Source organism: Paroedura picta, chromosome 17 (genome assembly GCF_049243985.1).
Source record: "Paroedura picta isolate Pp20150507F chromosome 17, Ppicta_v3.0, whole genome shotgun sequence".
Lineage (NCBI taxonomy): Eukaryota > Metazoa > Chordata > Lepidosauria > Squamata > Gekkonidae > Paroedura > Paroedura picta.
This window is the reverse complement of record NC_135385.1, coordinates 17,628,277-17,652,895: the sequence shown is the minus strand read 5'-3', so window position 1 is coordinate 17,652,895 and position 24,619 is coordinate 17,628,277. Positions and strand designations below refer to the sequence as shown.

Here is a 24,619-nt window from a genome sequence, read left to right as displayed (position 1 = left end):
AGTTTTGTTTGGCTAATTTACCGTTGTTGAGTTTTTATTTTGGTCGACTGTACGAAGAAAGCATTAACTATATCTGTGGGTTTTCCCATCCCCTTGACTATTAGCACAGTAATAATAAAACAGCTCCAATACAAACCAACCTCTAGGGCTGGTGGGCTCTCAGATTCGCAATAAAGCAATAGAACCTGACCTGCAATACCTTGCAAAGCCTGGCCTTCTTTCTCTTTGGTACTGTGAGTCCTCAGGAACTCTGCCAAAGCTCCTTCTCTCTGCACAAGCTCCTGGGAGCAGCCAACTTCAGAGATCTGCCCATCAGCCATCACAATAACGCTGTCCACTTGGGGCAAAAGGTGGACTGAATTAGTCACCAGAAGACGAGTCTGGGAGGAAAAGAAACAACCCCAAGTGGTTTCTTTGAGACCGTGAAGAAATGCCTTTGGGGGTGGAGGTCTGAACTGAATCAAAGCTTCACCAGGAATTTTAGATAGTTTTCCTCTCTGGGCACAGAACAGGTGTGTGTGTGTGTGGGGGGGGGTCAGTTCGATTGCTTACCAGCCCGACCTATGTTTACAAATGCTAAGAGATCTAGCTAGAATTTGGAGCACGTAGGAGTAAAATTGCCTCAAGATAGAGAGCTTAAAGCCAAGGGAGATGTCTTCATGGATATATTCCTGTTAAATGGATCACAGACTCTGCAGTGGCAATCATGGAAGAAGTATTTGAAAACGGGAGAAAATGTACCTAGGAGGCCATTCCGATTGCCCAGAAATTACATGATTTATATACCAAACAAGAGTGGGGGTGAGACTTATCCTTTTGGCCTGCTGATTTCGTTTTTCTCTTATCTATAACACTGGGAAATCAACGGCGTAGTTCCCTTTCATTGAATCCCTTACCATAAGCAGCAGACCAGATTTGGCACCAGATTTGTGTTGTTCTTTCAGATCGACTTTCTGCCTGTTTACTTCTGTATACTGGCGCTTTCTGGAGCCTCAATACAAAGGCAGACCTATCAGCCGCACAGGCGACCGAGCGAATCATACCTTGTCTTTCAACAAGCCACTGGGTCCAATGACCTGCTCAAATATGTGCTGGCCAACCTGGGCATCCACGGCAGACAGCGGGTCGTCCAGGAGGTACACCGCAGCCTTCCTGTAAACCGCGCGGGCCAATGCCAGCCTCTGTTTCTGTCCTCCAGAAAGGTTCATGCCCTGCGGAGACACAAAGCATTTATTTTATCCGTCGTGCATACACTCAGTCACCAAGTTCAAGTAGAATTAAACAAGAGCTTTTCATACATGTGACATTGCCGAATGGAAGCCGCTTTGAGACTCCTTCGGGTAGAGAAAAGCAGCATATAAGAACCAACTCTTCTTTTTCTTCAGTAATATCAGGGCTCTCTCAGCCTCACCCACCTCACAGGGTGTCTGTTGTGGGGAGAGGAAAGGGAAGGCGACTGTAAGCCTGAGACTCCTTTGGGTAGAGAAAAGTGGCATATAAGAACCAACTCTTCTTCTTCAGTAATATCTGAGCTCTCTCAACCTCCCCTCCTTCACAGGGTGCCTGTTGTGGGGAGAGGAAAGGGAAAGCGACTGTAAGCCACTTTGAGACTCCTTCGGGTAGAGAAAAGCGGCATATAAGAACCAACTTTTTCTTCTTTTCACAGTCTGTATAAAATCAGAAAACCTGGGTTGGAGGACCTCAAAGGTCCTTTGAGTGTTGTGTATTTAAAAATTCTCTTTGTCCAATGTGTGTAGCACTTAGAGATAGTGGGCAGAAAGGAAAGGTTTCAGGGCATGATGAGCCCCCGGGCTTTTAAAATGAAAGAGTCTTATTCAGGGAAGGCGTTTGACAATCTGTGGAAGCCCCTCCCTCCCAATCGCCATTGAATTGTTTCACTTCCTGGCCAACCAGGCCCAGCAACCGACAAACCTTCTCTCCTATTTCAGTCTGACTTCCGGCAGGGAAGCCTTCCAGGTCCGTCTGCAGGGCACAGGCTGAGATCACTCTCTCGTACCACCTTCTGTCCATCCCTTGCCCGAAAACGACATTGCCTTCCACAGAGGCGTTTTGTACCCAGGGCTCCTGGGGAACAAAAGCCACCGGGCCCTGTGGAAACAAGCGGAGGCACGATTCCCAAGCAACTCTGGCACGATCACAATCCACTCGATATTCCAGGATCCTGCAGGACATTCCGAATTCCTCAGCAACTTGACATGCGTCTGGCATGTAGGGAAATGCCGTTTCTCGGAGACACACCAAAAAGCTGTTGAGAGGGGCCAGGGCTTGGCGTTAGGGCATCTGTTTGGCAGGTTCAATCCCCGTCATTTCCAGTGGTGGGAAATGCGAAAGATCTCTACTTCAGATCCTGTCTGCCAGTCATAGTTGCAAAGCCCTTGATAGCCCAGTGATTTGACTCAGTGTTGAGGTTTTTATAAGGTGAAAAGACTGCCCAGGAAGGAAAAGGCTGTACCTTCAGGAGCACGCAGCCTTCTGTTCTCCACAGCTCACCGAGTAACGCTGAGAGTAAGGAGGACTTGCCTGCTCCTACTGGGCCGACCACAGCACACAGGCTACCCTGGGGTATGGCGAGATTTATCCTGAAATGACAGCAACATGAAATACCCAGGGAGCTTCTGAGAGCCAGTTTGGTGTAGTGGTTAGGAGTGCGGACTTCTAATCTGGCATGCCGGGTTCGATTCTGCGCTCCCCCACATGCAGCCAGCTGGGTGACCTTGGGCTCCCCACAGCCCTGATAAAGCTGTTTAATCCATGCAGGAATATCAGGGCTCTCTCAGCCTCCCCTCCCTCACAGGGTGTCTGTTGTGGGGAGAGGAATGGGAAGGCGACTGTAAGCCATTTTGAGCCTCCTTCGGGTAGAGAAAAGCGGCATATAAGAACCAACTCTTCTTCTTCTTCAGTCATATCAGGGCTCTCTCAGCCTCCCTTCCCTCACAGGGTGTCTGTTGTGGGGAGAGGAAAGGGAAGGCGACTGTAAGCCGCTTTGAGCCCCCTTCGGGTTGGGAAAAGCAGCATATAAGAACCAACTCTTCTTCTTCTTAGCACCTACTGAAAAGACAATAGTAACAGACTGAGATTGTTGCCATTTATTTGCACTGTGTGTTGGGACAGGGGGGAAAGAAAACACAGACCTTGCCACGGTTGCATGGGTTTACCCTCGGTGATCATCCGTCAAACATGCTTCGATAATAAACAGAAATCAGGGGGAAATCTTTTAAGGCTCTCAGGTGTGCACCACCACTTACCTTTTAAGGCAGGGGGGGTCCTTTCTGCCCCAGCTGAAAGTTCCATTCCTCACAACGACATAGCCCTTCACTAAAGACAAAAAAGGCATACAAGGAAGCATAAACTTTATTGTTCCGCTTTGATCGCTGGTTACAAGTCAGTGAGGCGTAGGATCCGGAAGCTCCGGGTTCGAATCCCCATCCTGCCATGGAAGCTTGCTGGGCGACTCGGGTCATCTAGCCCAACCCCCCTGCACAATGCAGGAACTCACAACTACCTGCCCACACACAGTGACCCCAATTTCATGTCCAAATGATCCCCACCACCACCAAATATCTCCAGAATCCAGCCGGGCCTGGAGGAAATTCTCCTACCATCTTACAGTGGCGATCAGCAATTCCCTGGGTGTGCAAGGAAGGGCCACAGGACACAAACACTGGCACATCCCTTCCTGCCCACCCACTCACAATCTGCCTAAATTCACAGAATCAGCCTCTCTGTAAGATGGCTCTCCAGCCTCTGCTTAAAACCTCCAAAGAAGGAGAACCCACCACCTCCTGAGGAAGCCTGTTCCCCTGAGGAACTGCTCTAACTGTCAGGAACTTCTTCCGGATGTTTAGCTGAAAGTTCTGCTTGACATATTAGAGTTTTCCAAGTTGCTTCATAACAGTGTCAGATTTCGCATTTTCGGCAGAGAGTACAAAACAAAACATCGGAACAGTCCCGATAGACCCAAGATCCATCAGTGGAGCAGCTAGCACAGATGGCCTCTGAAACACAGACAGCAGCTTCTCCCTGAGCTGATACTTACTGCAGTCTGAAGAATCACATTCTACTGTCGGCGGTTCGAGCTCTTCAAGGCAAAGAAAGGTGGCCAAACGTTTGAGGGAAACCCTAGCCTGGAATAAAACACACAAATATAAGCTTCAGATGGAGGCCCACACAGTGAGCGTCAAACTCCCAGTGCTCTGTATAAAAATATATCTATCTCCTGGAATCAAATTGTATTGAATGTTCAGCCTGGAGAAGAGGAGGTTGTGAGGGGACAGGATGGCTGTCTTGAAGTATTTGAAGGGTTGTCACTTGGAGGAGGGCAGGGAAAGGTTCCTGTTGGCAGCAGAGGAGAGGAGAGTCAGGAGTTTAAACTTTGTGTACAGCGATATCAGAGCCTCTTGTGGCACAGAGTGGTAAGGCAGCAGACATGCAGTCTGAAAGCTCTGCCCGTGAGGCTGGGAGTTCGATCCAAAGAACTGTGTTTCCTGAACCCTCTTGTTTGAGATCCTCTGACCAGATATACCAGGCACTGAACCTTGAATCTTTTATTTTTTTAATCTTATACCCCGCTTTTCCGCTTAAAGGGTACTGGGAACCAACACATGACAGAATGTGAGGGAGACAAATTGAGAGAAAAAGGAGCTGTGACATTTATTCTGTGATATCGCCCCTGACTTGAAAAAACTGCCCAGCTCCTGCTTGATCACCTGGGGAGATGTAATAGGTACTGAAACGGATATGTCTGCTTCAGCGGGGAAAAGAACAGCTCAGAGGGCCTGTTTCAGGATGGGAGCACAAGGGGAAGCGTAGCCCCCCTCCCACCCCTTGTACCATGGTCCCAAAATCAATAGGGACTCCTGTTCAAAGACAAAAATACAGAGAACTCTCAACATGACACCTGGTTAGTCCCTTTGGCAGAATCATAGAGTGGGAAGGGGCCATCAGGCCATCTAGTCCAACCCCCTGCTCAACGCAGGATCATAGAATCATAGAGTTGGAAGGGGCCATTCAGGCCATCTAGTCCAACCCCCTGCTCTACGCAGGATCATAGAATCATAGAGTTGGAAGGGGCCATACAGGCCATCTAGTCCACCCCCCTGCTCAACGCAGAATCAGCCCAAAGCATCCTAAAGCATCCAAGAAAAGTGTGTGTCCAACCTTTGCATGAAGACTGCCAGTGAGGGGGAGCTCCCCACCTCCTTCGGCAGCCCCTTCCACTGCTGAACTAGACTCCTAGAATCATAGAGTGGGAAGGGGCCATCCAGGCCATCTAGTCCCACCCCCTGCCCAGTGCAGGATCAGCCTCAAGCATCCAGGAGAAGGATCTGTCCAGCCGCTGCTTGAAGGCTGCCACCGAGGGGGAGCTCCCCGCCTCCTTAGGCAGCCCCTTCCACCGCTGAACTGTTGAGCCTTTCAGTTGCCACCCTTTCCTGACCCAGCCAAACGAAAGATCACCCTGGGACTCACTTGCATCACCGCATTAATGGAAAAGGGAAGGAACGAATGTGCAGTGTTCAGGATGTTGACCAGGGCCAGAGAGACGAAAGCCTTCTGGGCGTTCAAGACATTGTGCTCGTCCGCCAAGGTGTAGACAGCGAACATGACGAAAGCGATCTGTAGGGCCGGGAGGGGAAAACGGGTGAGGGGGCTGGAGATGCTGGGGGTGGGGTGACTTCGGCTGGATCGGCCAAACGGGACTCACCAGAAACGTTGAGGAGTGGAAAGAAGCCAGAGATGCTGAGAAGAGAAACTGGGAGGTTTTCAGCGCCTGGAGCTCCTGCATTCGGACATGCAGTGCTTGGCCCGTGAAGTGCTCTTCCCAGCCATGCAACTTGAGGGTTTTAATGTTGCCGAGAGCTGAGCTGATCAGTTTGGCACGCCGATCCTTATGTTGCATTTGGACTTCCTGGAAGAGAACCGCACGCGGAGAACCGTCAGGATGCCTGGAAAACTGGCTGCTAAAAATCAACGTCAACAACAAGAATACTGAACGCCATCCAGAAACAAAACAAAATTAGAGTCCAGTGCATTTTTTATAATGTACCCATCAATGAGACAATTTTATATATTTTAAATTTTGTACTGGCTCCCCGATTTTGCAGTTTTCTACTCTGAAATGTGTTTTTTCTTGCTATCTGTTTCATCTGGCCGCAGTGCTGTATTAAAATAAATTTGATTCGATTCGATCAGAGTCCAGTCAGGCACCTTTAAGGCCAACAAAGATTTTTTCAAGGCGTGAGCTTTCGAATGCAAGCACCCTTCCTCAGACTAAGAACTGACCGTCATAACAGTAGGAATATATAAGCAAAAGCTAGTCCCTGTTACATTAGTAAACTGTATCACAGATCAGTTCAATCGATCCTGATCAGTGCAGATTTCTTAAAAAACAAACAGCATCAGAGTGGACACTCTGAGCCGAAGGAGTTTCAAAAGTCCAGGGCATAATCGATCCAGGTCGCATCCAGTATGTTTTTAATTCATTTGTAGAATGCTGTGTTGCTAGCAATGTATAATATTTTGGTCGTTTTTTTCTTAATGATCGGTATTGCCTTTTGAGAATCTGCATGCTTAATTTTTAAAGAGAAAACCTAGCCCCTACATCTAAGTTCCTTGAAACTTATTTGGCTCAGAGAATCTTTCATTTGTAATTACCATTTCACAACCTTTGCTTAAATAAGATTCAGTATCAGCTTAACGGGACCTCATAAAGCCAGCTCATATACTAGCAGCGACGTACCTGGAAGTGGCTTCGTTTCTTGGTGATCACAAAGTTCAAAGGCAGGAGAAACAGGAACACAGCGACAGAAGTCAAAGCAGGGGGCCCAAGCAGCTGTCGGCATGCAAAAATCAGATTAAAACACCCCCCCAAAAAAAATCCTAAATATGTTTATATACAGACAGCCTGTCGTATATCGCTTAGAATTGACAATGTAATCAGAACAATATGATCTTTTTTGTTTGTTCTGTTTTTCTGTTAAGTGAGCATGCAGTGCATCTGGTATTTTGCATCTTTTAAAGTGAATTTGTGAAATTGTACTTTAAAAATAGAAAAAGGCCCAAACAGACATGGCCTGAAACTCTCCTGCCATGACATTCTATGCAGCCCAAACAGAGTTACATCATAAATCCATTGAAAACGGGCTTAAAACGGTGTATCTCTGGTTACAATTGCAGTGAAATCCATGGTTATGCTAGGCCAGGCTTTCTCAAGCAGGGTTTTGTGAAACTCTGGGGTCTCTTGATGGCCCTGGAATTGTTTTAATTGGTTAAACATTTATCGGGTAATATGACCACATATGGTCATGCCAACCTGCTCCCTTCCTCTCAAAATGGCCGACGATCAGCCTGGAGGGGGTGGGAAGGGGTGTGGTCCTGGGTGGGCGTGTCCACAGTTACTCTTCCCAACCATATTCTGCACGATTACACAACTTCTGGGGTTTCTTGAAGCCTGAATATATTTCAGGGGTTTCTTAATGGTACAAAAGTTGAGAAAGGCTGTGCTAGGGCTTCTTTTTACAGCCCGCCAGATAGAAAAGCCTCTTGAAAAGGCTGGATATTAGTTTTGGACTGGCTATACAGAGGGGAGGATCAAGGGTGTCCCTCACAGCTCTGACCACTGATGAAGACCCAGTAGGGTCGAAACGCGTTTGGTCTTATGTGCTGTTAGCTCTGTATAGTTTTTATGTAGTTTTTATTCAGTTTTTAATTGTACATTAACATTAACATTAACACTGACAGTCTTCAAGTAAAGGTTGGAGACACACTTTTCGTGGATGCTTTAGGATGCTTTGGGCTGATCCTATGTTGAGCAGGGGGTTGGACTAGATGGCCTGCATGGCCCCTTCCAACTCTATGATTCTATGATTCTATGATCCTGCGTTGAGCAGGGGGTTGGACTAGATGGCCTGTGTGGCCCCTTCCAACTCTATGATTCTATGATTCTATGATCCTGAGTTGAGCAGGGGGTTGGACTAGATGGCCTGCATGGCCCCTTCCAACTCTATGATTCTATGATCCTGCGTTGAGCAGGGGGTTGGACTAGATGGCCTGTGTGGCCCCTTCCAACTCTAGGATTCTATGATTCTGCGTTGAGCAGTGGGTTGGACTAGATGGCCTGTGTGGCCCCTTCCAACTCTAGGATTCTATGATTCTATGATCCTGCGTTGAGCAGGGGGTTGGACTAGATGGCCTGTGTGGCCCCTTCCAACTCTAGGATTCTATGATTCTATGATCCTGCGTTGAGCAGGGGGTTGGACTAGATGGCCTGTGTGGCCCCTTCCAACTCTAGGATTCTATGATTCTATGATCCTGCGTTGAGCAGGGGGTTGGACTAGATGGCCTGTGTGGCCCCTTCCAACTCTAGGATTCTATGATTCTATGATCCTGAGTTGAGCAGGGGGTTGGACTAGATGGCCTGCATGGCCCCTTCCAACTCTATGATTCTATGATCCTGCGTTGAGCAGGGGGTTGGACTAGATGGCCTGTGTGGCCCCTTCCAACTCTATGATTCTATGATTCTATTTTTACATTGTTTTATTGTACAGCTCAACTTCTGAGTTCCTGCACTAAGAAGTGGAGCCAAGGTTAGCCTTCCCCCTTAACCATGGATCTTGGGGAACTTTACCTGGCAAAGGAAGACAAAGCAGATGATAATCCGCACAGGGGCCAGCCAGGTCCCGTTCACATAGACAATGAGGTCGGTTAGCTTCTGAACGTCGACAGACACCAAGTTGACAATTTCCCCAACGGTTGTTGTTTTCTTTGCTGCAGCTGACAGGACTAAGATCTGGGGGGGAAAGACCAAACTGCAAATCGGAGGAGGGTCACATGTTCATGCCTCTTTGGAAAAGTCTGCGGAATACGTTTTGGATTCCTACAGGTTCACAGTTTTTTCACTGATGTATTCTGAAGGTTTGCTCAACTGCAGTTTATAAAGCAACTGGCCTGCAAGGCCGTTGCATTGAGGGATGCAATGAACACTGGGGGGGGGGGCAGTATTAAGTCTGCGGGTTCCGTGATCACAGACTCCAATTCTTCAGAACAGCTCTTTTTATTTAGCAACTCCTGCAACAGACTACAACTACTGAACAGAGAAAAACAGGCAAACTCAGGCATTTTTATACCTTTCAGGCAGCCAGCTGCTGCCTCTGATTGGCTCTAAGCAGAGCAATCTGATTGGTCCTAGCAGAGCAATCTAATTGACCCTAAGCAGAACGATCAGGTTCCTTTGATTGGTTAGTTCCTTGACTGGCAGAAGCCCCCATTTGCATCAGTGTCCAAATGCCCACAGACATAACAGGCAGGTGGGCGGGCAGGGGGGGGGGCTCCCTGTTTATTACAGTATTTGCATATTAGGAAACCATTTTGAGTGTATGGTAGGAAACAATAGAGAGAGAAACAGTTAATAGTGGCAGTAAAAGGAAGGAAAAAAACGTAGCAATGTCCTGCTTACCTTGCGATAAACAAGGCCGGTGACGGCGGTCTTCAACTTCACTCCCAGAGCCAGGCACACGTACATGTAGCGTTGCTCAAACAGAGTTTGGAGACAAGCTAGAAGGAACAGCAGCATGGCATAGAAGTAACCTTTCCACGAGGGAGCTTCTGGATCAGCGATGAAGCCTAGGAAAAGGCTGTAAGGGGAGGAAATCTAGATGACTGCACATCTCCAGTGCAAGCTAAGAACAAGACAACATGTCCATCCCAGCGGGGTTTGAGTACAGGAGCCCCATTCTGAGGAGATTCTTAAGGCCAGCCCACACGGACTGCTTCCATGTAACAGTCCAGATATTCTTGGATGCTTTAGGATGCTTAGGGCTGATCCTGCGTTGAGCAGGGGGTTGGACTAGATGGCCTGTGTGGCCCCTTCCAACTCTATGATTCTATGATCCTGCGTTGAGCAGGGGGTTGGACTAGATGGCCTGTATAGCCCCTTCAACTCTATGATTCTATGATTCTATGATCCTGCGTTGAGCAGGGGGTTGGACTAGATGGCCTGTGTGGCCCCTTCCAACTCTATGATTCTATGATTCTATGACTAGATGGCCTGTGTGGCCCCTTCCAACTCTATGATTCTATGATTCTATGATCCTGCGTTGAGCAGGGGGTTGGACTAGATGGCCTGTGTGGCCCCTTCCAACTCTATGATTCTATGATTCTATGACTAGATGGCCTGTGTGGCCCCTTCCAACTCTATGATTCTATGATCCTGCGTTGAGCAGGGGGTTGGACTAGATGGCCTGTGTGGCCCCTTCCAACTCTATGATTCTATGATTCTATGACTAGATGGCCTGTGTGGCCCCTTCCAACTCTATGATTCTATGATTCTATAATTCTATTTCTACAAACCCTATACCTTGTACGTGCAGGCTCTCTGTGCCATCTCTAGGTCATGCATATGGCATCTGATCTGCATCCAGCTCATGTGCTGGGCCAGCAGACTCAATCATGCACCACACCCTTATCCATAAGCCTGTTCTGCAAACATACGTCATCTGAATAAAGCTGGTCTGGAGAAACGGGGAAGCGGAAAAGATGACAGTAACCCCGGAAGCAGGGAAGCCACCCTGGAGCTACTTTACACCACTACAAGCTTGTGACAGTGAGATCAAAGCTGCCCATCAGCTATAGCTGTTTCTGTGTAAAGAATTCTTCCATATAGCAGCAGGCATCTTCAGTGCCAAAGCATAACGTTTCTGGCCTACCCAGCTGGTACATTTCAAACACCCAAGTGCATCTGTTTTTTTCTTCCTGGCATAATCGCCCACGTACCTCAGTGTCGTAGGGATCAAGAACAAGAAGATATCCCCAATGACCAGACTCAACGTTCCGAGGAGAAAGGATGGCCTGAACAGACTCCAGAAAGCTTTCAGCAGTGGTTTGCTTGGGCAATATTCTGTCCGCAGCAGGAGAGAGGCCTCTTCACACTCTTCCCTGGCTTGCTCGCTTCTGAACTGCACCGATTCCGCCACTCTTTGCAAGGAAAAGGAACACAACGCCAGAGATCACCGACAGTGTGCATTTTAGCCTTACTGATCATTTGCACAATTCATCAAGCTTCTGAAACTAAAACACCGGCTGTATGATGTTGTCTGTTGCAAAGCAGCACACGCAAAGTATCACATCGTCGCAATAAGCAATAAACATACGCAGAGTCATTCTGCGTGGCCGTTTTAGTGCCCTGGCATGAATCTGTCTTGGTTTGCCCCTGCTGGAAAACAGTTCCCATCTAGAATTTCTCTAAGCAACCCTTCAGTCCTGCAAGCAATCTTTGCTGGCTACTCCCTTCGCCGTTGTTCCGATATCATTTCTACACCTCAAAGACCGTTTCCGCACTGGGAAGTTCACTGCCCCAGCTCCTGTGCAGGAGCACAAATCGGGGGCAGATGAGGTGCGTCAGGCCAAATGCTCCCCCATGTGGGTGCAGGAAAAGGTGGGGCAACCTGTCGTAACTAAAACTCCCCCCTGCAGCCTGGCATGAAACCCCCAGTGCATAAACGGTCCAAAAGACCTTAACTTAAAGGTTTCATTTTCCTCTTTAAAGAGCCGTATCTGTCTCTGTACTGAGTCACATTTGGCTCACAACCACAGGCTGCACACCCCTGCTATCAAGTGTGTTTTTAGTGCTGCTAAGAAGAGCCCTGCAGGACTCAACAAAGACCCACCTACTTCCTTGTGTGGTCGCCCAGGAATTTCTGGGCAGTTCACAGATTCAGCTGCTGGATGCAGAACTGGTAGCCTGCTGAACTCCATTTCTCCCTTTGCATCTTAGGGATACTCACTGCTTGACCGCGCAATTCTTTCTCCACGCCTCTTCAATCTGAGTCACAATCTCTTTTGAGGTGTTTTCTCTCGTTAGGGACCACAAATCTTCTGTTCGTAATGGCTGCCGGTATCCCTTCCAGAGTAGCCTACAAAACGAGAGCTTTTCCAGCACTTGCCCAAATCTGTTCAGCGCTAGGGAAGGACAGGGCTTGTTTTCTTACCCAAGGAGCCACCAGAAGGTGATCCGGGACACAAAGGAGGCCCTGCCTTCTGGACACGGATTCTGCAAGGACAACAAATCACAACCCGCATCACATTCAAAAACAAGATGCTCGTGCCATGTTAAAACAACCCTGTTGGCACTGATGTTCTGCTTAGCCTGGAGAGGAGATGACTGAGAGGGGATCTGATAACCCTCTTTAAGGATTTATAAGGCTGCCATGTAGACCAGGGGTAGTCAACCTACGGTCCTCCAGATGTCCATGGACTACAATTCCCATGAGCCCCTGCCAGCAAATGGTAGTACATGAACATCTGGAGGACCACAGGTTGACTACCCCTGATGTAGACGATGGAGTAGAGTTGTTCTCTCTTGCCCCAGAGGGACAGATAAGAACCAACGGGATGAAATTAATTCAAAAGAAATTCTGTCTAAACATCCGGAAGAAGTTCCTGACAGTCAGAGCGGTTCCTCAGTGGAACAGGCTTCCTCGGGAGGTGGTGGGTTCTCCGTCTTTGGAGATTTCTAAACAGAGGCTGGAGAGCCATCTGATGGAGAGGCTGATTCTGTGAAGGCTCAAGGGGGTGGCAGGTGACAGTGGAGGAGCGAGAGGGTTGTGAGTGTCCTGCATAGTGCAGGGGGTTGGGCTAGATGACCCAGGAGGGCCCTTCCAACTCTATGATTCTATGATTCTATGATTCTATTTTATGAAATCCAGGGGTGGTTAAGGGCACCAACTGGGAGGAAAAGATGACCGTGTCAAAAGGAGCTACGCTCCCACCCAAAGGAGGGAGAAAGAGCCTGTCCAATCAGTACTGCAACGTGTTCAGCCTAATTCCCAATTCCACGCTGAGGCCACTCCTTGCTTGCGGAAAGGCCGCCCATTGGGACTTTTCTCAGTGGCCTGAATGGCCAACCCGTCCCTGTTAAGGAGTGTGGTTAGCAGTGGATGAGGAGGACTAGAAACACGAGCGATAAACGGGAGGCAGAATCCTAAGGAAAGAAGGTGCCACCAAAAAGGCAGAAAGGCAAAAGGCTTACCTCAGCAGTATCTTGGGAGAAGAAGGGAGGCTGATCTGTGAAACAGCACAGCACCAGCTCCGATAAGATCAAGGTGAAGTAAATATAGGAGGAGACGTGATGGAAAGCGTCCTTCCTGAAGCCCTGAAAAAGTCAGAAGTCTTCCTGGCCCATCAGACGTCCCCGGGAAGCTGCTTACCTCCCTACCTCACCTCCCTGCTGTGTATGTTCCCGAGTGGAAACAAAGGCCCATTCCGCACAAGTTAAATGTAGCAGGAGTGTGGCAAATTGTAAACGCTACTAATTTGCAGTTCCGCAAGACGTCGCACACAATCTTCCACACTCCTGAAACAGACCCGCGAAAAGCGCTTCGTTGTAGCGCTTCCAGGGAAATCGCCAAAAGTGGATTCACCCTCTGGAAAGCGCTACACTCTTGCAAACAATCTGCAACAGTATCGAAAAAGTTCTGTACGTTCCCATTGTTGCGGTTCCAGCAAAGTCCCTCCCCCTGGCTCTCTCCTCTGAACTTCCGGCGAAACGATCGCCATTTTTTTTTCTTGGAGCAAGCGGAGAGCAACAAACCAGCGAGCCTTCATTCACCCAGCGAGGCTTCTCCGGCTGCAGTCCCTCCACAGAGCTGCTTTAAAGCTCCCCTAAGTCACCAAGCACAACATAGCCCCGTTTGCAAGTTCCCTTTATTTAAATAAAATAAAAATGACTGCGGAAGGGAAACCAGCAAAGAACAGCAGGGTTATAAGGTGAGGGTGTGAACCGCCCTGAGCCTCAGGGGAGGACGGTATACAAATAATGAATGAATGAATGAATGAATGAATGAATGAATGAATGAATGAATGAATGAATGAATGAAATTTACATTTGTACGTAAAACAGACAAACATCCCTAGTGGACATACACATTCCCCATAGACTGTTTGTCCTACGGGCTACTGCATGATTCACACACTTACACCTTCCAGGGCATGTTGACACACTTACACCTTCCAGGGCATGTTGGATTTTGGAGCTGAAGGAGATGGCAGCAGGAAAAAAACACAGCAACCAGTAAACCAGTAACAAGCCTGAAGACTGGACCCCTTTTAATCGTTCCGTCTGGGTGAGAAATACAACAAGAATCTATACAAAAGGGAAGAGGAAAAAAAAAAGGCTTAATATTCAGAACATATCATCACACAGGAAAACAATTTTTAAAAGCTCAGGACATGTTGCATTGAGGACCGCTCTCTTTAAAAGGCGTTGAGGCACATTAACAGAGACAGGCCTTATCAGCAGCTATTAAAATCCAAAATCTTCGCGCCCCACTTTTCCATCCAACTGGACAGGCTCAAGGGGGCTGATATTATAGCTAATAAAGCCACCTTGCTTGGAGGTTCATAGAATCATAGAGTTGGAAGGGGCCATACAGGCCATCTAGTCCAACCCCCTGCTCAACGCAGGATCAGCCCTAAGCATCCGAAAGCAAGGTTGAGGACTGCTAAATAACAGTTTCCAGGGGCAACATCAAGGGGGCTGTTACACTGAGGCCCTGCTGATGGACCTTCCTGAAGAAAACACAGTGCTGGGTGAGATGGAGTTTGGTTTAATCTCTTCTATTTGATCCCCACTGTGAGGTAGGTCAGGTTGAAAGAGACAGGTTGGCTCAGGGTCACCTGGGGCAGAGTGGGAACTGGTATCCAGGTCTCTTCCAGCCTAGTCCCACATCCTAGGCATCACCCCACACTGTCTAAAAATGCCATTTTAAGGTCCACAAATGTACTTTAAAACACAGTCCTTTAAGGCAGGGGTCGTCAACCTGTGGCCCTCCAGATGTCCATGGACTACAATTCCCATGAGCCCCTGCCAGCAAACGCTGGCAGGGGCTCATGGGAATTGTAGTCCATGGGCATCTGGAGGACCACAGGTTGACGACCCCTGCTTTAAGGCCTTTAAGGCCTTTTCATAGCCCTGAGGCAGAACACTCTGGCCCAAATCCTCCGTGTCTTCTTGGCAGCTTCTTTCCACTTTCAGTCTCAGAGCCTCATTTTCAACAGACTGGGGTGGCCCCCTGTTCTGCAGAGGGAAGGGCACCAAACTTAGGAATCAGTGTAAGAAAAACGACAGGAATTACCAGTGTCACTATCTGTACAGCAGGGCTGAGGATCAATCCGCGGGCCTGTGGGACCCCTTGGACGGCTTGCCAGAGTGTGAAGAAGATGCTGGAGAAACACAGCAGCAGCAAGGCGAAGGCAAGAACCTGAGAAGAAGGGGAGAAGCGGCTCAGTGTGAGAAATGTACCTGCAGAAAAACCCATCGGAAGCAAGAGTGAGGTCAGCGGCACTCATGTGCATGCACTGGAGCCAGCCACTCTCTACCATAGAGTTTTGCCCAAAAGCCAGAGCGTCACTCCTCTGATATCCTCAATGTACTGATGTCACTTCCTGGTGATGTCCGCACATAGGGAAGTTCTTCCCTGCTCCCAGAGTGCTATATCCCTAGTCCCTGCTGGAATAGTTTGTAAATGTGACTTCAAAAACAAAGGCCCTCTGGGTTTCCTAAATCCACCATGAGTATCTTTTAAAGGCCAGCTCCGTCTCAGGGACGTCCTGCTGCTTAAAGAAACAGGGGACCCATAGCGATAAACCTGGGCTCGATGCTTACCATTTTCGATTTGAAGACAGCTGACATCCTGATATAGCCCCTGCTGTTTCTCTGGAGATAAAAGTAATAGAAGGGAAACAAGACCCAAAGGTAGATACATGGAATCCAGAGCAGGACAGTATTTTGGAAGCACGGGGTAAAGCTTGGCATATCTGTGTACCATGTCCGGTTCCAGTCCTGCAACCACACAAGAAAACAAATAGACCCATCCTAATAAACATTTTTCTGGGAGTAAGCATCATGGAAAAGACCCAAGTCTAAGATTGCTCTTGAATCATAGAATCATAGAATCATAGAATCATAGAATCATAGAGTTGGAAGGGGCCATACAGGCCCTCTAGTCCAGCCCCCTGCTCAATGCAGGATCATAGAATCATAGAATCATAGAGTTGGAAGGGGCCATACAGGCCCTCTAGTCCAACCCCCTGCTCAATACAGGATCATAGAATCACAGAATCATAGAGTTGGAAGGGGCCATACAGGCCATCTAGTCCAGCCCCCTGCTCAACGCAGGATCATAGAATCATAGAATCATAGAGTTGGAAGGGGCCATACAGGCCATCTAGTCCAACCCCCTGCTCAACGCAGGATCAGCCCTAAGCATCCTAAAGCAGAGGTAAGGTAAGCTCTTGAAAGGTAAGCTCTTGTGCGATACAGTCTCACAGTTGTCCTACATCATTGTTTGTTTGTTTTTTTTGGAGATCCTTGTTGTCAGGTTTATTTTAAAATTTTGTAGCCCACCTTCAGTCACAGAAAGATACATAAATGAAGAAAATAAAATAAAATATGGAACAAGGAAATATTGTTCAAAATTGCTCAGAAGTCACATTTTTGGAAACAGAAGAGCGTCTTACGCACACTGAGGACCATGTTATGCCTCTGATCTAGATACCGTTTGAATTAAAAAGAAATGTCAGTCCCATTTAAACCTGAGCAGCAAATCTCAAGTCATTTTGGAGTGTTGTGAGTCAGCCAGCTGCCTCCTCCTCTTCCGAGGATGAGGAAATGGAAGAATCAGGATCCTTACCTGGGGAATGCGTGTCTAAAACAACTGGGTTTAGAATCAGAGCCAGCAAAACAAGCCTCAGGGAATGAGGATTACTCATTCTGGCAGGAGACAAAGGAAAGGGGTCAGAAATAAGTTTGTCACACCTCTGGGGTCTCCTGAACCAGCAGCGTGTGGAAGACAGAGATAGCTCAGGAGAAAAGAAGTGTCTGTTTCTTGGCACAGCATTGGTTGCTTTTAATTCCTGCTTATTACAGGAGCAGGAGCCCAGCCAATCATAACACCTGTGCTTTGACCATGAATCAGCAAATTAGGCTGATAAAAGGGAGACTCTGAACAGAGCTCGGTGTGGGAGCAGTCTTGTTCATACTGTTTTGTAAGGTCTCAGTGAACAGAGTTCTGGTTTGTATCCTGCTTGTTAGTGTTGTGCTTGCTTTTTTAGTGAAAGTGGTAGTCTGTTTCCTGCCTTAGCTGATAGGTTTGGACCCCGAATCTTGGTCCTCCTTGACTCTTGGATGGAATGCCTGGCCCTTTGTGGACTGGTTTGTTGACATTGCTTTGTTTTTTTTGTTTTTTGTTTTGCTTTGATTCCTTGTAATTGCCTCTGTGTATCCCAGAACTCTTAGGCAGAGTAAAAATAATCAGACTCTGATCTGAATGGGACATGTGGTCACTTGCTATTGTCTGTGTGTATTCTGGAGGCTGTGATAAACACCAGGTTTAGCCTCAGATCATAGAATCACAGAATCATAGAGTTGGAAGGGGCCATGCAGTCCATCTAGTCCAACCCCCTGCTCAACGCAGGATCAGCCCTAAGCATCCTAAAGCATCCAAGAAAAGTGTGTCTCCAACCTTTGCTTGAAGACTGCCAGGGAGGGGGAGCTCACCACCTCCTTAGGCAGCCTATTCCACTGCTGAACTACTCTGACTGTGAAACTATTTTCCTGATATCTAGCCTATATCGTTGTACTTGAAGTTTAAACCCATTACTGCATGTCCTTTCCTCTGCAGCCAATGGGAACAGCATCCTGCCCTCCTCCAAGTGACAACCTTTCAAATACTTAAAGAGGGCTATCATGTCTCCTCTCAACCTCCTTTTCTCCAGGCTGAACATTCCCAAGTCCCTCAACCTATCTTCATAGGGCTTGGTCCCTTGGCCCCAGATGTGACATGGACTCTGCTTCTGGGGAGACAATGGGCGGAAAAACTTTTTTTAGAACTCCTATTCATGAATTTTAAGAGAACTTTCAAAGATAAGCTTACCTGTTTAGCATGTTTATATCATGTTCTACTGTGATTTTTTTTCAATCACAGCTGCATCTAACTGGAAATGGTGGGGAAAATCTTAAAGGAGGGGGCCAGAGAGAGCACCCATGCAGCTGGCCCAAGGCTACCCCACCTTTGAGAGATTTACCCAGGAGCAAAACCAAAACCTTCAGGGTACATTAAAGACTAACACACAATTCCATTCTACAGTGAAGACAGATTCTGTGGCCGTTGGAATTTTAATTCTGGGTGTTTTGCGCAAGCCTATACTCAGAATAAGACTGTGATGGTTTGAAAGGTGCCGTTGGATGGACTCCTTTTTTTTATTCTACACTGTAAGTTTTCAGCTCCTGACATATTCTTCCCCTGAGGTATGTGGCCTCTAAGTCCACAAAAGTCTATGCGAGAATAAAAAATGGGCAGTCTTTTACGGTGTTTTAGCTTAAGGCAGGGGTAGTCAAACTGCGGCCCTCCAGATGTCCATGGACTACAATTCCCATGAGCCCCTGCCAGCATTTGGCAAATGCTGGCAGGGGGCTCCTGGGAATTGTAGTCCATGGACATCTGGAGGGCCGCAGTTTGACTACCCCTGCCTTAAGGTGACCAGATTGTCCCACTTTTGGAGGGACATCTGGGGGTACCAGGCAAATTGTACTTATGTTGAAAGTAAAAATATATATATTACAATACTATTTTTGCGTTCTATGAAACTTTTTGTTGCTCCATAGAGACCAAATGTTTAATCAAGAACCCCCCCCCTCCCCTGGTCAATGGTGTCCCGCTTTACCAATGTTAAAATCTGGTCACCTTATCTTAGCTGCAACAGCCTAATATAGCCACTTCTCTGAAATCATTGGCTGAAGGCACTAGAGCTGACCGCATAACTGTACCTTTTGCCTAAGGAAGAGTGCTTGCACTCGAAAGCTAACGTCTTGAATAAATCTTTGCTGGTCTTAAAGGTGCCCCTGGACTCTGATTTTGTTTTGTTGTGCTGCTCCAGACCCACACGGCTACCCACTGGAATCTGTACCGTTGGCCCTTTAACTTCACGTTTCACTATTCCCCCCACCAGCCATGTGTACATACCGCAAGGGGTTTCCTCCGTGCAACCCATGCAACCTGACACCCCAATAAACCTGTTTCCTTTGCAAGGACTCTACTGACAGCCTCATGCATGCCTGCCTCACCCGAATTCACGCACTGACTGTGTTCCAACTTGATTTAAAGAATCAGGAAGAGAGGGAAGCACTCTCTTCTATTTTAGGGGTTTCCTTGGCTGATCTGGGTTACGTGGAAAGTGAATTCCTCTGAGCAACAGAGAGCAGGAACTTTGTACAGCAAACGGACTATCAGATATGCTCCCAATGCTGCAGTGCATTTCAGAAAACTTTCCCCCGGGGAACACGTGGCGCTCACACGGGGAACTCACTCACCCAGAGCTCAGCTGATTCCTCCGAGGGGCTGCACAGCCAGCTTGCCACGGTCATCTTTTCGGCTTCAGCTTCAGCCTCCAGTTCCATTTCAGTCTCACCTGCTCAACTTCCAAATCCACTGCCCCCTTTGGGATTGGTATTTAACGCCTGCCTCCTGTGGTGGGGAAGGAGGGCAAAGGTGAATGGCAGCTGGGGACAACTCTTCAGGCACCAGGGATGCCATTGCTTCAACAAAAGAGAACTTTTATTTTAATAAGACTGGCATTAATATATTTTTAAAATTCTCCATAAACAATTCCCAGGGGATCTCAGCATGACAGGAACACATTAAGGACAACTGTAAATAAAACTAATAGAATAGCAACAGAAGGGGGCGGGGGGAAGCAATATAACTATCTAGTGGTTTTTACCCCGGTCTTCCTTCAAGGAGTTCTGGGTTGTCTCCTCCATTTGAATCTCACAACAACCTGGGAAACAGATTAAGATGAGAGAGGGTGACTCCCAAGGAGCCTCACAGCAGAGTGGGATTTTAACCCAGGTCTCCTCTCCGACGTTATCCTCACAACAATCCCCCAAGGTAGGCTAGGCTTCGTCAAGGTGACTGACGCAGCCCAGTTCTCTCCCACCCTTTTATCCCCACAAAAATCATGCAAGGCAGGTTAGTCAGAAAGAATGGCCCAGGGCCCGTGAGGTGTAGTTACCCCGGAGGTGGTAAACTTGAGTCTGAGAGGCATCACTTCAGATTGCAAGGTGGTAAAAGCAGTTATTTCAGGCACAAGTATCCAGGACATAAAAAAAACCAACGTGTCCAAAGAGTGCTAGGACAGATGGACAAAACTCTGACATGCTTGTTTTCTTGTGCAGGGATTTTTTAAAAATGAAGATGTATTTATTCATGTGAACCCCTTAAGATCTCACGCAGAACTTTGGTCTACTCGGTTTTCAGTAGACTGCTCCATTTGGCTGGCAAACTAGCCAGTTAGCCTGCCCTGATGTTACATGAATCAGGAACACATACCTGCTGTTTACATGCACCTGAGAACACAGGAAGCCCAAAGCACAGCTTTAACAAGTGGAAACAGCTGTAGACCACGAAGTTACAGTCAGGAACAAAGTCCAGTAAATCTCAAGCACCAACGACTGATACAGGGAGGCTGGTAAATTATTCTCCCGGGCAGAAAACAGGCCAACATTTGGAGGGAACAAGGCTGCAAAATAGGGTCACTGTTTCAGTTCTATACGTGCACTAAACCATGACAGGGATCAAAATGGTCCACTATTATTATTATTATTGGCGTGACAAAAACATACACAAAATGCCTGCACTTATGCTTCATAATTCACTTTTCTGAGCAGAAACCAAATTCACATGAGAGTCACAGTCTGAGTTTCTGCCGAGTCTCCAGAAAAGCTCATCAGTACAGCTGAGAATAGCATACAAGAACATGTTCCCATTTGCTTCATACCTTCTGAGTCGTCATTCTTATAGGGGGCTGTCGTATGTGGCTGTCGCATCCAGAGCAAGTTGTGACCAACAGATTTGAATGCATCTAAACAAAGAACCCCAGTTTTCACATAGTGTTTCCTGCCAAGTGGACTGACCACCAGTAACCAAACAGAAGGTGCTTTTAACCATTTCATTTAAATAATAAAAGGAACATCCTTCAGCACCATCTTTACACCCCCCACAGTAGCTCAAGAGCTGCACATGACATGAGCAGAAGATCCCCACGGGAGATTCTGGGGGCTGAACTGGAAGTTATCATAACAAAACAAAACCAGAGTCCAGTGGCACCTTTAAGACCAACAAAGATTTATTCAAGGCGTGAGCTTTCGAGGGCAAGCACTCTTCCGCAGACTCTGGTCTGCCACTGGACTCCGATTTTGTTTTGCTGCTTCAGAGCAACACGGCTACCCACTTGGAAGTTATCACGCAATTGACCATGAGATTGTATCGACAACAGAACTACAAATGCGTCGTTTTAGAGTAAGGTGACCAGATTTTATCATTGGTAAAGCGGGACACCATTGATTTCTTGATTAAAAATTTGGTCTACATGGAGCAACAAAAAATTGCATAGAACGCTAAAATAGTATTGTAATATATATTTTTAAAATTTCAACCTATGTACAATTTGCCTGGTCCCTCCAAAAGTGGGACAGTCTGGCCACCTTATTTTACAGCAGGCCCAACTGTGCCTCCCCAGCTTCCATAGACGACAGGAAAGGTCCCGCTTTACCAATGTTGAAATCTGGTCACCTTAGACCAGGGGTAGTCAACCTGTGGTCCTCCAGATGTCCATGAACTACAATTCCCATGAGCCCCTGCCAGCAAAGTCCTCCAGATGTTCATGGACTACGATTCCCATGAGCCCCTGCCAGCATGGTCCTCCAGATGTCCATGGACTACAATTCCCATGAGCCCCTGCCAGCATGGTCCTCCAGATGTCCATGGAGGACAATTCCCATGAGCCCCTGCCAGCATAGTCCTCCAGATTTCATGGACTACAATTCCCATGAGCCCCTGCCAGCATGGTCCTCCGGATGTCCATGGACTACAATTCCCACGAGCCCGTGCCAGCATGGTCCTCCAGATGTCCATGGAGGTCAATTCCCATGAGCCCCTGCCAGCATAGTCCTCCAGATGTCCATGGACTACAATTCCCACGAGCCCGTGCCAGCATGGTCCTCCAGATGTCCATGGAGGACAATTCCCATGAGCCCCTGCCAGCATGGTCCTCCAGATGTCCATGGACTACAATTCCCATGAGCCCCTGCCAGCATAGTCCTCCAGATGTCCATGGACTACAATTCCCACGAGCCCGTGCCAGCATAGTCCTCCAGATGTCCATGGAGGACAATTCCCATGAGCCCCTGCCAGCATAGTCCTCCAGATGTCCATGGACTACAATTCCCATGAGCCCCTGCCAGCATGGTCCTCCAGATGTCCATGTACTACAATTCCCATGAGCCCCTGCCTCCCTGCTTCTCCCTCAGCTGACGACTAAAAAGACCTCTTGCTTTCTTAGCCTTCTGTGAGGGGAGTGCTGGGGACCTCCACATGCCCACGGACTACAATTCCCATGAGCCCCTTGGGCATTGCAGTCCACGGACGCCTGGACTAGATAGAACGTCGCGCAGCAACTCCCCCCCCCCGCCTGCCAGGTAGCCTCCCGGGCAGCAGGGGGCAGCAGCGTCTTCCTCGTCCTCGCCGCTTCCTCCTGCTGCTGCTGCCTGCCGGGGCTGGCTGGCTGGGTGGCGCGTGGGCGCTGCTGCGGGATGGCGCGCGGCTGGGCGCTGCTCTGGGGCTGCTGCTGCTGCTGCCTGTGGGCGTCGTGGGCGCGCGCCTCCGAGGACATCGTGGTGGGCTGCGGCGGCTTCGTCAAGTCCGACGTGGAGATCAATTACTCCCTGATCGAGGTCAGCGGCGCCGGCCGTGCTGCAAGGGGAGGGGGGGGGGCGATGCTGCTGCTCCTGCTGCTGCTGCTGGGATCCCCCGGATGGGTGTCAGGCGCTTGCACCCTGCCCGGGATCTTGCGAAACCTCCCCCGGTGGAGTTTCGGTTGGCAGCAGGGATGATCTCTGCGCCTGCGAAGGCCGGAGTCACGCAGGGCGCCGCCGCAGCCCTGCCCTGAGCCCTCTGGGGCTGCAGCGCTGGGCTATGGAGCAGGGGTGGAATGGGGTCATGGAGGCCATCTAGTCCCACCCCCTGCTCAGTGCAGGATCAGCCGCAAACGTCCAGGAGAGATCTCTGTCCAGCCACGGATTGAAGACTGCCAGTGAGGGGGAGCTCCCCACCTCCTTAGGCAGCCTGTTCCACAGCTGAACTAGACTCATAGAATCACAGAGTTGGAAGGGGCCATAGAGGCCATCTAGTCCAACCCCCTGCTCAACGCAGGATCAGCCCAAAGCATCTTAAAGCATCCAAGAAAAGTGTGTATCCAGCCTTTGCTTGAAGACTGCCAGTGAGGGGGAGCTCACCACCTCCTTAGGCAGCCTATTCCACTGCTGAACTATTCTTAACTCCCCTCCCCATATCTAGCACATTCTACAGGTGGTTTAAACCCATTCTTGTGGGTCCTCTCCTCTGCTGCCAACAGGAACGGCTCCCTGCCCTCCTCCAAGGGACAACTTTTCAAATGCTTAAAGACAGCAACCATATCCCCTCTCAACCTTCTCTTCTCCAGGCTGAACATTCCCAAGTCCCTCACAGCCTTTCCTCATAGGGCTCAGTCCCCTGACCCCAAATCATCCCCATTGCTCTCCTTTTGCACCCTCTCAGTTTTGTCCATGGCCTTTTTGAAGTGAAGCCTCCAGAACTGCGCATAGTACATCAGGTGGGGCCATAGAACCCTAGAGTTGGAAGGGGCCATGTAGGCCATCTAGTCCAACCCCCTGCTCAACGCAGGATCAGCCCAAAGCATCCAGGAGAAGTATCTGTCCAGCCACTAACTCTTCTTCTTCTATATAAGTTTGGGAACGGAATGTGCAATGTGTTGGTTTTCTACACCTAAATTAAAAGATGCTCTTCTGTTTCTGGGACGGACGCCTGCATTTCCTGCTTTTGTAGAACTGCGTGGTGGGTGGCTTCATGCTTGGCCAGCATGACCCTATTTTCACATCCATGATTTTGTTTTGCGCTGCAGATTAAATTGTACACAAAGCATGGGACCCTGAAATACCAAACCGACTGTGCTCCCAATAATGGCTACTTCATGATTCCTCTGTATGACAAGGTGAGTTACAAACCTGTGGTCTTGCGTCTAAGACAGAAATGTCTCTCTGATTAGATCTTGGTTTTGTAACTAATGCAAAACCTGAATGTCAAGTATCCCATGCTGAATAACCAAGTTGTATCCAGTCCAGTTTTTCTTCATTTATTTGAGATATAGGCCCACCAAAGATATAGATGGCCCAGTAGCTGTATTGTCCGGCGTAGGCTTTTAGAGTGAATTTTTTTTAATTCCGCATTCTGGATGAGTTTGTATTGCGTGTCCCTGCTTGGAAGAGTCTCTTCCAAGGTCTGAGGTAGAAATTGTTGCCACCCACCCCTTCGGCCTGGGATCCCTTTAACTGAAGACCCTGGGGAGCGAACCTGAGACCCTGGAAGATTATACTGATGTGTGTGGTTTGCCTCGTGCCTTCAGCCTGTCTGCTGCTTAAAGTAGCCGAAAGGAAATGCTAAAAATAAGCCCCAAAAGAATTATCTTGATATGCATGAGCTGTATCATCAGCTAA

At 48.4% G+C, this 24,619-nt stretch overlaps 2 protein-coding genes across 5 annotated transcripts in view; one reads left to right on the top strand and one right to left on the bottom strand.

Annotated features, from left to right (window-relative positions):
• LOC143826947 (ATP-binding cassette sub-family C member 6-like) overlaps nt 1-21,119 on the bottom strand; it is a 42,076-nt gene extending 20,957 nt beyond the window's left edge. Inside the window, exons 1-22 of one of the 4 annotated variants that reach the window (XM_077315983.1) lie at nt 20,848-21,119; nt 20,400-20,589; nt 19,792-19,848; nt 19,382-19,535; nt 15,677-15,853; nt 15,147-15,272; nt 14,018-14,155; nt 13,043-13,165; nt 12,003-12,064; nt 11,799-11,927; nt 10,789-10,989; nt 9,473-9,650; nt 8,645-8,806; nt 6,758-6,850; nt 5,723-5,926; nt 5,488-5,634; nt 4,058-4,145; nt 3,267-3,336; nt 2,474-2,600; nt 1,933-2,109; nt 1,044-1,211; nt 191-380 (exon numbers count right to left, since the gene is read on the bottom strand). In XM_077315983.1, the coding sequence (XP_077172098.1) occupies nt 191-380; nt 1,044-1,211; nt 1,933-2,109; nt 2,474-2,600; nt 3,267-3,336; nt 4,058-4,145; nt 5,488-5,634; nt 5,723-5,926; nt 6,758-6,850; nt 8,645-8,806; nt 9,473-9,650; nt 10,789-10,989; nt 11,799-11,927; nt 12,003-12,064; nt 13,043-13,165; nt 14,018-14,155; nt 15,147-15,272; nt 15,677-15,853; nt 19,382-19,468 (2,647 nt within the window). In that variant the 5' untranslated portion in view covers nt 19,469-19,535; nt 19,792-19,848; nt 20,400-20,589; nt 20,848-21,119. Of the gene's footprint in view, nt 1-190; nt 381-1,043; nt 1,212-1,932; nt 2,110-2,473; nt 2,601-3,266; nt 3,337-4,057; nt 4,146-5,487; nt 5,635-5,722; nt 5,927-6,757; nt 6,851-8,644; nt 8,807-9,472; nt 9,651-10,788; nt 10,990-11,798; nt 11,928-12,002; nt 12,065-13,042; nt 13,166-14,017; nt 14,156-15,146; nt 15,273-15,676; nt 15,854-19,381; nt 19,536-19,791; nt 19,849-20,399; nt 20,820-20,847 lie in introns of those variants that run through there. The other 3 variants (XM_077315982.1, XM_077315985.1, XM_077315984.1) reach the window with 3 other exon arrangements.
• A 1,429-nt stretch (nt 21,120-22,548) lies between these two features.
• The window catches only part of NOMO1 (NODAL modulator 1), a 32,865-nt gene continuing 30,794 nt past the window's right edge, over nt 22,549-24,619 (top strand). The window contains exons 1-2 of the mRNA XM_077315986.1: nt 22,549-22,801; nt 24,028-24,117. Coding sequence (XP_077172101.1) covers nt 22,661-22,801; nt 24,028-24,117 — 231 coding nt within the window. The 5' untranslated portion in view covers nt 22,549-22,660. The remainder of the gene's footprint in view (nt 22,802-24,027; nt 24,118-24,619) is intronic.